General features: G+C 39.9%; 1 protein-coding gene across 1 annotated transcript; it reads right to left on the bottom strand.

The window, feature by feature from the left end:
- Positions 1 to 224: 224 nt before the first annotated feature.
- Positions 225 to 10529, bottom strand: pgrmc1 (progesterone receptor membrane component 1). Its single transcript, XM_084074705.1, has 4 exons — positions 10395 to 10529; positions 7661 to 7850; positions 3042 to 3197; positions 225 to 1335 (listed from the first exon to the last, which is right to left on the bottom strand). The coding sequence occupies exons 1-4, from the start codon at positions 10512 to 10514 to the stop codon at positions 1223 to 1225; spliced, it is 579 nt and encodes a 192-aa protein (XP_083930831.1). The 5' UTR covers positions 10515 to 10529; the 3' UTR covers positions 225 to 1222.
- Positions 10530 to 12554: the final 2025 nt, after the last annotated feature.

Here is a 12554-nt window from a genome sequence, read left to right on the forward strand (position 1 = left end):
GCGTGACACGGTCTACAAGCTGACAACGCGTCGCGATGCTCCGTCGTACGACCGTGTCACGCGGCCAAAATAACTGATCTACAAGCTGACAACGCGTCGCGATGGCGACGCGTTGTGAACTTGTAGATCGGCTATTTTGGCCGCGTGACACGGTCGTACGACGGAGCATATAGCCTACTGGACTGTTAACGAAATGGGAGTCATTTTACTTTACACAGGAGGATATTTATAACCTTCTAACCATTGATCAACCGTAAATCCACCAAATTAACAACATAGTCCATTTTGCATAGCTGTTTGTTCTCCGGTGGCGGCGGTGGGTCAGGCTACTGTCTGTTTGTTTTCCTACCGTGGGACAGAGTGACTTCACAGCACAGCTGTGCCATATAATGGTCTAATCAGGTGCGGACTGGACTGCACTGCGGAGTGATTTATTAATGTGATTAGGCCCGTGCTATGATGCTGGTTTGAAGCACGGCTAGAAAGCTATTTCAACCAATCAGATTGCTTGGTCGGAACTACCTGTTGTATAATGTATGTTTACTGCTGAGTGTTGCACATGAAACAAATCATCTGGGGACAGTTTGAGAACCACTGGTGGAATACATAGCACACTGGGTGGGGGTCCTTGAAATTCAAAAGGCAGAGAATGACCAGCCTCCCAGAAGGCATGTAGGCGATTCCAAACAGCCTGCCTGCGCCCGTCTGTGAGATGTCACTGTGACATTGTGTGTGTGTGTGTGTGTGTGTGTGTGTGTGTGTGTGTGTGTGTGTGTGTGTGTGTGTGTGTGTGTGTGTGTGTGTGTGTGTGTGTGTGTGTGTGTGATGTCATAGTGACATCATGGTCTGATAAGGGCTTGCTCTCCCTCTATAAAGCCAGATTTATGCTCTGACGTGTCTTGCGCCGAAAACTGCCTATCCACATGCTTAGCTATTCTCTGTTCTCGGCGCGAGATGGAGCAGAAATCAAACTTTATAGACACCAGCTGGTCCACTGTGAAGTACACGACTACACAAAACTACACAACTACTGGCTGCTGGTTGTTGTTGAAGACAAATGGAATAACATGGTCAACACACACACACACACACAAAGGCATTAACAGGTATCGGATTAAGGCGTGTGGATGTGTGTGTGTGTGTGTGTGTGTGTGTGTGTGTGTGTGTGTGTGTGTGTGTGTGTGTGTGTGTGTGTGTGTGTGTGTGTGCTGGGGTGGTGTTTCTACTCCGTCTTCTTCTCCTCCTCCTTCTTGCTCTCCTTCAGGTCTTCGTCGTCGGTGTATTCCGTGGGCTCCTCTCCTGGCTTCAGCAGTTTGCCCACGTAGTCGTACTTCTCTGTGGCACAAAGAGGCACAAAGTTAAGAAATACATTGACGCACATAATTCATGTTGTGAACAAGTTCCATTGCTTCCAAGTTAATAAATACTCAATAATCACGTCTAGTTTACAATAATATTCACTCTATTATATATTATAATATATTATCATTACATTCACTCCTTTTCATCCTTGTTATGTGAAGCTTTTTTAAATCACTTTAAAACCACACACACACACACACACACACACAAACCTTTTATAAATCACTATAACTCATTCAATCCGGGAACGCCTTAATAATAAGTTGGGATTAAGAAGACATTTGTAGAATCCCCAGAAGCAAAGATTTTAGTAAAAAATCTGATGCCATGGGGCGTCCTCTGGCCTACTCCCGATCCCGACGACCTTTGCTGTATGTCATCCCCCCATCTCTCTCCCCATTTCCTGTCAGCCTACTATCCTATCAATAAAGGCAGAAAAAGCCCCAAAAAATATCTTTAAAAAAAAAATAATAATAATCTGACGCCAGGAGGAGAATGGCCAGACTGGTTGGAGCTGATAGAAAGGCAACAGTTAACTCAAATAACAACTGGTTACAACCGAGGTATGCTGAAGAGCATCTCTCTGGCCTTGTGGTTAGAGTGTACGCCCTGAGATTGGGCGGTCGAAGTTCAATTCCCCGGCCAATAATTTGATGACCGGCAGCGGTTCCGGTAGGACACACAAAGAGTCTCCTTTTTTTTCTCCTACCGGAACCGCTGCCTACCGGTCCGCTGGTCATCAAATTAATTGGCTTAGGAATGAGACAAAAACTACAAAATATCCATGAATTCAAGTCTCCATGGGGTGACTAATCCATAGATTTTTTTTTTGGATGAACTAGCCCTTTAAGATCAGTTTCCAAATATTTAGTTTTTTCATTTTGGACCAAATAGCCAATTTTACATCGAGGTGCCCACTCTTCCTTAGTGCCCACTCTTCCTGTTAGCCACTATACTATATAGTATATAAGTGTACTTAAAGTATATAAATGTTCTTATAAGTACAGTACTCAAGTAAATATACTTTGTCATTGTCCACTACTATGACTATAAGCCAGCAAAAGCTGAAGTGAAGAGAGTTGTAAAGGCTAAATGAAACCTGATGGGACTTTATAAAACAGCTTCATAATCATGTAGCACAGTGTGTTTTCATCAGGATGGGGTCAGGATTTCACTGTTTGCATCTTTCAACACTTTGCAAACACGTTGCAGAAGAGGAAATGACTGCAGGACGTTGTGACAGTGTTATGGTGTTGGATGTCGGTGGTTCTCAAAACTTTTAGAGAAATTTGATGTCTCCCCGGGACCCATACTAGTGAAAATAGCCGATCTACAAGCTCACAACACGTCGCGATGCGACGTGTTGTGAGCTTGTAGATGGGCTATTTTCACAAATTCTTACAAGATATTTTTCCCACTCCAATTAATGGATTTATTTTTATTTTTATGGAATTCTTTTGAAAAGAAACATTTGAAGTTGTTTTTAAATATTTAGCATTTTTGGGAAATTCTTTGAAAAACTTTTGAAATAATAATAAAGGGTATTTACTCGCGACCCATAGAAATTGGTCCGCGACCCACTGTCTGGTTAACAGTGTATGTTACAACTAGACAGACAGACAGACAGACAGACAGGCAGGCAGACAGAGACAGAGAGACAAGCAGGCAGACAGACGTACGGGTGAACTGCGTCTCCCATTCGGTCAGACTGTCTTGCTGCATGGTGTTGAGGTCAGACAGGTCATCGTGCGCGTCCGTCAGTGCCTCCTGCTCCAGACAGAACGTGGCCAGACCCCTGGAGGCGTCCCGCCCTGCGAAGACCCCGTACGGACCATCTGTAACACACACACGCATAGACACTCATTATAAACATACTGTATACACACGTAACCGCACTGCGACACACACACACTCATTATGAACATAAATACACACACACATACTGTAGACACTCATTATGAACACGAACACACACACACACACACACACACACACACACACACACACACACACACACACACACACACACACACACACACACACACACACACACACACACACACACACACACACACACACACACACACACACACACACACACACACAGAGTAGCCAGAGCAAGTGTTCCCAAACTGGGCAAATTATTTTAGGGGGTCCCCAGATGATTAGCTTAATGTGCAATGTTCTCACTCAACAGTAAACAAAGCAACATACAGTATAAGTGTATACAGGGTATCTGCACATTTATAGTACAGTACAGAAGTCCTGACGTCACTAGTCCATCCCCTGGTTCGTAAAGTAATTTCTCTATGGAGAATAACATTGGGTCATCTTAGAATCGTCTCATATAAGAATTGTGGTCCAAAAATAAACAAACTGTCCTGGCGATATTGTCAGGGAGGAGGTTCTGTATAGTTTATGATAGTCAGTCACTCATATTTGAAACAGTCTGTTTCTGGCGAAAATGTAACTAATTCGTCGGAAGTAACATTAGCGTTTTCTCACCGTCAGTTGATGGTTCATATCCATAAGAGTAAAACCGATCTACAAGCTCACAATGCCGTGCAGTGGAAGTGCTTTTCAGGTTGGGGGGTCCCCAGTTCAAATATGATTATTTTGAGGGGACCTCAGTTTAGATATGATTATTTTGTGGGGGGTCGTGGCCTGAAAAGTTTAGGAACCCTTGCCATAGATAGAGTCTAGAGGTCTCCAAGCTTTTTCAGGCCAAGGACTCCTGAGAGCTGAGAGAGAGATGAAGCAGGGATGAACCCACTACATAATATATTGAATAAAATAGTGTTCCAAATTAAACGTTTTCATAGATTTCATTGTTTACCTGCTATCCTAATTTATTTGTAGAATGTAAAAGTTGTCTTAGCACAGCAAGGTACAAAACCATTTACCTTGTTGTCTAGAGTTCATGATGTTTCCTCTGATCTTACAGTTTAAAAGTCACATGTGATAAGAGTGTGTGATAAACATGTCGTTGCTGTCGGGCAGAAACATCTTATCTCCATATTTCAACTTTTTTGTGTTTGTTCGTAAATTAACACCCTACTTGATCATACTACAGCGTCACACAAAAGCATCAAACGTAGCAGATCTACAAGCTCGAAACGCGGCGCGAAGCGACGTGTTTCGAGCTTGTAGATCTGCTACGTTTGATGCTTTTGAATTTAAATCCTGAAAAGTAACTGTTTTGGACATATGAGGTTTCCCCAGTGGTGGAAAGTAACTAAGTACATTTACTCAAGTACCGTACTTAAGTATAATTGTGAGGTATTTTTTACTTTACTGGAGCAGATATAGATTATTATATTATAAAACACACATTAAACACTTCAGCCCTATTTTATACATAGTCTGTTTGAAAATAGCCGATCTACAAGCTCACAACGCGTCTTTTACTTGTGACAGAGTACTTTTACATTGTGGTATTGAGGTAAGTAAAAGATGTTTTTCCACCACTGGGTTTCCCACCCGACAGAGACGATATAATAGATAAAATAATAATAATAAATAATAAAAAATAATAATAGAGCGGCTGTTAAATGTCTAAATAGTAAATAGTTTGTCTTCAAAGTCTTGCAGTTTATTGGACCAGAAGGGTGTGGTTCCACAGAAGAATGTTAGGAATGGTTTTCTGCCTCATGTTTGATAACGAACCAGCTGGTTCTGGTTTCTGCTGCTTCTGTCTGGACTTTACCCGTCACTGTGGTCTGATACACACAGCATTCACCGCTAGAGAGACACACTATGTATTAATGTACAGGATCAACCCATTAAAGGAGTAGTTCACCCAAAGAATGACTTATTTTCTATCAATTACACACTCCATGAAGCCTTGCTTTGATAGTCTGACTCAATGGAGACTCTTTGAGTCTCCTCTCCGGTCATCAAATTATTGGCTCAGGAAAGTGACAAAAAAATAAAGTCTCCATGAATTCAAGGCTTTTGGGGGTGAACCGTCCCTTTCACCCATTAAGACCTGAAGCCGATTCTACAAATGTCTACTAAATCCAAACAGTTTTCTAAATAAATTATGTTGCTATATCAGTGGTTCTCAAACATGTTCATAATTGTCAAGGACCCCCAAAATATATATGTATTTGGCGGCTGACCCCCATCTCAAAATATTTGGTTCCAGGGACCCCCCAGAAGCAAAGATTTGAGTTAAAAATGTTCTCTTTAAAATAATACATATATTCACAGATTTACACACATTTTCTCAAATTTTCAAAAATAGCAGATCTATCGGTGCCGCGCTATGAGCTTGTATATCTGCTATTTTTGAATAGCCAAAGTGTAAAATAATGCTTTTTTAGCTCAAATCTAAAGATGACACAGATGCGTCCCAGGTCTTAATGCGTTAAGACCTTGAGGCCCATTCTACAAATGTCTTCTAAATCCTAACAGTTTTCTGAAAAACGTATGTTGCTATAGCAGTGGTGCTCAAAACCTTTTCATGTCAAGGACTTCCAAAAGTACTGTATATGCATTACTACATAACCCCTGTAGTAATTCTGAGGACCCCCTAAGGGTCCCGGACCCCCTGTTGAAGAACCCCTGCTTTAGACTTTTGTATGAAAGACCTTCACATTGAAAAAGAAAACAAAAACTGTGTTTCACATGCCTTCAACCAACACACTGTTTATATATGTTTTAACCCTTTAAGACCGGGAACGCATCTGTGTCATTTTTTAGATTTCTTTGACTATTCAAAAAGAGCAGATCTATTTTTGAAAAATCATGAAAATGTGTGCAAACCTTTGAATATAGATTTTTGAGTGAACATTTTTAACTCATGTTACAACTTCTGGGGGTCCCTGGAACAAAATATTTTGAGATGGGGGTCCACGGCCAAATGCATATCATTTTGGTGGTCCTTGACATGAATAAAGTTTGAGAACCATTGATTATAGCAACATATGTTTGTTTTTTTAATCTGTTGAAGACATTTTGTAGAATCCCCAGAAGCAAAGATTTGAGTTAAAAATATTTGCTTTAAAAAAAAACATATATATTGAAAGATTTGCACAAATGTTCATGATTTTTCAAAAACAATTGCAGCTCTACAAGCCCGCGCTATTTTTGAATAGCCAAAGAAATCTTAAAATGACAGAGATGTGTTCCCGGCTTCAATGGGTTAAAGAGGAGACCTTGAAACATGAAAGAGTTCTAGTTCAAAAAGGAGGATGACCTTCTTTCTCCAGATAAAATGAACTAAATAAGAACCTCCAAGTCAGTGGTTCTCAAAGTGGGGTCCGGGCCGGGGAACCCCAGGGGTCCTTGGGGGGGTTCCAGGGGGTCCCCAGCAAAAGTAGTTAACATAGTATCACACTCACTTCAACCACTTTATCCATGTATACGTTGGCAATTCAAAAATAGCAGATCTACAAGCTTGTACATCTGCTATTTTTGAACATTTTTGAAAAATCTTGAATTTTTTTTAAAAACACAAATCTTCACTTCGTGCACAAAACATTTTCAGATGGGGGTCCGCAGCCAAACAGATATCATTTTGGGGGTCCTTGGGACAAAATAGTTTGAGAACCACTGGTCAAAGTGCCTCATTCAAGGGGGCCTGTACCTGTAACATTTAATTAGACACATTTCTATCAGTAGTTATACCACGCACGCACGCGCGCGCGCGCACGCACGCACGCACGCACGCACGCACGCACGCACACACACACACACACACACACACACACACACACACACACACACACACACACACACACACACACACACACACACACACACACACACACACACACACACACACACACACACACATCTATGTATTAACTATAACAATATAGTTACTAATGTACATGAGGTTGTTTGTGGCATGTTCCAGTTAAATTAATCATTGATAATGTTCTGTCCCACCATCTATTGGCTTAGAGAGGATTTGGCCTCGCTTGCTGACCCCTGCTATAGAGTGTTTGTTAGGTAACATGGGTCTCCCCGTCTCTCCAGATCTTTAGTAAACAGAAAATACTTTTTTCAGGTCAGGATGACAATTTCATCCAATCAGGAGATAGAACTCATACACAATACAGGATAAACAAGTGACATCTGAAGTGATGAAACAAAACATGAGCAGACAAAATTGGAACAGGAACACTATTGATTTTTCACCGAGTGCCGCGCTATGAGCTAGTAGATCTGCTATTTTTTTCAAAAAACTGTTAGGATTTAGAAAAAAAAATTAATAATCGCCTCAGATCTTAATGGGTTAATATGATAATAGGTTCATCATTATGATAATGACAGTGCTTGTGGATGGTACCTGGGCCGTAGAACTTCTTTCCCCGGGTCACGTCAAACACCTTTCCGTTGACGGCCATGAGGATGCGAGGGTTCTGGGTTCCGTCGTACGGACGCAGGTCAGCCAGGCAGAAATCTCTCTTCTTCATCCTGGGGAGAGGAGCCTCCTGCTCCCCTTCTAGCAGACCCGAGGGCTGGTCCCCTCTGAAGATCTGAACATTATGAAATATATGATATTATATTAATGTTCTCCTTCTAGGACTAGGCCCGTCACAATAGGCTCTATTCACAGCAGCCATATTAGGAAGACATTCACAGGTGTTACCAAAGATACTAATGAAGGCTCTGTTCCATTCTGGTCAAACAGAGTCAGGGTGCTGATATTGTGCATGTTGGCTCACTGGAAACACTCTTGTTACACCAGTGGGTCTACAGTTGGGGTCCAGGGACCCTCATGGGCTTCCAAATGGCCCCTTACAGGTGTGTAACTCTAAAGGTCCTTACATACCGGCGAATATAGCGAATATACGCAAAATTCGGACTCGTTCCAAATAATTAAAAGACGCTTTTTCGCTTCGCTTTTTCGCTCCATGTACGGAGCCATTGACTTTATAAGGTTTTTAAAAAAAACGCATTATTCGCACGAAAAAATCGCCCCGGTGTGTAACAACCTTGAGAGTGTACAAATGGAACCAAATGGACCCTTACGGGTCCATTTGGTTCCATTTGTACACTCTCAGAGTTATGGGGGTCGTGGAAACCACTGTGCTACACTAAATGGAACAGAGCCTTCATTAGTATCATTGGTAACACCTGTGAAGGAAGTGATAATATGGCTGCAGTGCATAGAGCCTATTATTACATCATCGTCTAATCGCAATTATTTTTACATAATCACAATTATTTTTGCATAATCGTCATAATCAATTCCATGTTAAAAAATGCCATACATTTTTTTTTTAATCAAAAATAGTGGAAATAGCAGATCTATAAGCTCAAAACACGTTGCGATGCGACACGTTTTGAGGTTACAGATTGGTTATTTCCACTATTAATGTTTATTTTTAAGTATAAAGTCATTAAATATGTGTTATTTGTCATATCCGCCCTGTGCAACTTCCTGTTTCCGAAAGCTAAAAGCCAAACAGAAATGTCATTTTCATTCATAATGTTCCATTCATTTTCATAGACAGAAACACAATTTCAGTCAACTTAAATTTGTAATCGTGACAGCCCTATCTAGTAGACCTGAGGGCTGGTCCCCTTTGAAGATGTGCACATTATAAAATATATTATTTTATAATATTGGGAGACTCCTGCTACTGGAAAAAACACTCTAGTCTACAGCAATGATTTGATAGATTGAATTGACTGATTGATTGAATACTTTATTTAGAAGTTTGCAGAGAAAAGGCACATGGAAGTACAGTTCAAATACACGGTCAACTAAATAGGATTAAAAAGCTGAAGAAAGCCTATGGCTTGTTTCAATTGGGTTCCTTTTGTACTCAATTCATAGTGACATTAAATGACAGACAGATATACACTACTATGCAGAACATCATATAAACAGTTTAGAAATGAAAAATAAGGACAACTAAAAATATGTTCAGTATTACTCTCACAGTTACTGAACAATCACTCTATAGTAATCACTTAGGGCAACTTTAAATACTAACAAAAACTAAACTAAAGAAGGAAACCAACTTTATACTAATTAAAACTCAACTGAGATGGAAAACTAAAAGTCTAAACGAAATTAATAAACATAAAAACACCTAAACGAACCTTATAGAAGAACAGATATAGACATAAAGGCCAGTAAAACTGAAGTAAATATTCAATTTTGATCCAACACTGTTTACATTAAATGTTAATTAAACTAATTAAAAGTAAAATACAAATCCAGTGGTGTAGTAACTTTCAAAAATGAGATTTTTTAAAAATCCCTGGCACAAAATATTTTTGAGATGGGGGTCCGCAGCCAAATACATATCATTTTGGGGGTCCTTGACATGAAAAAAGTTTGAGAACCACTGCTTTAAGTACATTTTGATACCAATACTTTTGTAGGCTACTTTTAACTCAAGTACATTTTGAATTCTGGACTTTTACTTGTAACAGAGAGTACTTCTACTTTAGCCATTGTTCACATGACGCTCATCGTCTGTCACAAGCGTCACGGAACCACTTGTTGAGAATGTTTTACATTTACAACCCGTACTTCTACATAAACGTTCACATTTCAAATATAAAGTTCTGACCCCACGGCCACGGATGTAAAAAGTTAAAACGCATGGGTCTAAGTACCCGTATCTTCCGTATTGTTCAATAAAAAGCTTTTTAATCCGATCGGCAGTCATTTTTCATTTTTATTTTGTACATTGTATCAGAATGCAATACACCTCCAAACCGATAAGAGCGCGTAGTTGAACGCATATAGAGAAAATTCGGAGAAAATGGCCACCGATCGGATCAAAATGCTTTTTATTGAACAATACCGAAGATACGGGTACTTAGACCCGGGCGTTTAACGTGTTACATCCGTGGCCGTGGGGTCAGCACTTTATATTCGAAATCTGAACGTTTATGTAGATGTAAAGGTTGTAAGTGTAAAATATTCTCAAACCAGGAACCAGTGGTTCCATGACTGTCATGATATGACAGTCATGTTTCTGGGCTACTTTTACGTAAGTACAAAATGTGAGTACTTTTTCCCAGTAAATGTTAATGAAAGTGTTTAAAAGTAATCTGACCTTGTAGAGCAGGAACAGACACAAGGCCAGCAGGCTGAGGTTCAGAGGAGAGGTGAAGATCTCTGTGAGGACAGAGGAAGAACTTTGATCCACCAAGGTTTCCTCTGCCAGGTCCGCCATGTTGTTGTGGCTGGGCTGGCGACGTCACGCTGCGTCATGAGGTCACCGGCGTGCGTGCTGCTGCGTCATGACGTCGCCAGCGTGCGCGTTGCCAGGTTTTGAGAGAGAAACAAGGATGCAAGTCTATTGGAAACAAGCCCAAAAGAAGCAACTAGGCTACACTTTAAACTTATGATACGATACGGCCAGTGGTGTAAAGTAACTAAGTGCATTTACTCAAGTACTGTACTTAAGTACAATTTTGAGGTACTTTTACTTTACTGGAGTATTTACGATTGTCTATACTTTTACTTCTACTCCACTACATCTCTGAGGCAAATATTGTACTTTTACTCCACTACAATTATTTGAAAACTTATTCAAGTTACTTTGCAGATATACATTATTACATTAACATACATAAACCGCTTTAACCCTATTTCATACCTAGGATATTTGAAAATAGCAGATCTACAAGCTCACAACTTGTCGCATTTTCAAACATTTTAGTACTTTCACTTTTGGTGCATTTTGATACCAATACTTTTGTACTTTTACTCAAGTAAATGTGGAATTCCAGACTTTTACTTGTAACTCATGAGTACTTCTACATTGCAGTATTGATACTTTTACTTAAGTAAAACACTTGAGTACTTTTTCCACCACTGGATACGGCCGAATTTCAGCTGAGTATAAACTACTTACTTACTCTTCACATTTTGTGAATAAAACCTCATTTTGTAACTTCATCATTTCATCTGTTTAATAAGGTTTGGCCTTATAGAAGGAAATGTGTCTTTTTTCTGTCCGTTTTCTTAATTTTTACATCGTTACGAAACTTCTTTTTTTTTCCAAAATAGGACCATATTTCTTAGCTTGTGGCCCCTGAGCCATCATAAGTTGAGTAGCCCTAGTGTAGACCATAGAGTTATAAAGATCTCGAAATCATAGGCCATATTGATTGATTGATTGATTGATTGATTGATTGATGTACTTTATAAGACATGAGAAACAGTACATTGAAGTGAAGTACAATTCACAATACAAGGTCTACTAAACTGGAAGACTCATTAAGCACTAAGCTTGTTTAAAATGAGATCCCCACGCACACAAATCATGATGACGAGACACAGATATACACTACTATACAGAACGGCATACAATCAGCTTACAGGTTAAGCCTTTGACAGGGACCAGTTTGGAATTGCAGCCTCCTGAAGGTGTTTCTTTAGGGCAGTATATAAGAGTTATAAAGATCTGTAAATCATAGACCATAGAGTTATATAGACATAGACCATGTGTATAGACCAAACAGTTATACACACTGTGCCACACAGAGTTCCAGAGCCAGCTGGCTGAGGGGACATGTCTCTAGAGCAGGGGTTGGCAAGTGGCAACCGTAGGCACGGCCCAGGGTGCCAACATTAACACACTGGCATAAGTAAGTGTGAGAGTGAGTGTGTTTTTTAATTAATTGTTTAAATACCCTCATACATATTTATTATGCACTTTAGTCACATAGGAGGCATTCCATTAATTTATTATGCCGATTAGTCATATATTATGCACTTTATGCCTCCCCCCTCTCTCTTTTATGATGACACTCTCTAACTGCAATCCTGCACAACTAAGAGTTTCACCCACCTTACTTGTAAATGTGATGTGACGTGACAATAAAGATTGATTCAGATTCTGAGAATGATTCTAATAAACAGAAAATACATTTTCAGGTACCAATTGTATCCAATCAGGAGAGGGAACCCATTCATCAGCTTACATGTTATAGTGTTCCATTTCAATGCTCATTTATTTCTCTTCCTGTATCCTATGAGTTCTCTCTCCTGATTGGATAATTATATTGTGTACAAAAGTTCAGAAGCAAATGAATTGTATTTTATTGCACATGTCTGTGTGACTTCAGACTTCAATGGAGATTAAAAACTATACCCTATAGCATACATGGGCAACTGGCGGCCACATGCGGCCCCCACCTTCACTTATCAGAATACTGATATATTATTGATTTCAGCTGTTACAATTCCAAACATGCAAACATGACCC

The sequence above is a fragment of the Gymnoscopelus microlampas genome (assembly GCF_963454915.1).
Source record: "Gymnoscopelus microlampas genome assembly, chromosome: 12".
NCBI lineage: Eukaryota > Metazoa > Chordata > Actinopteri > Myctophiformes > Myctophidae > Gymnoscopelus > Gymnoscopelus microlampas.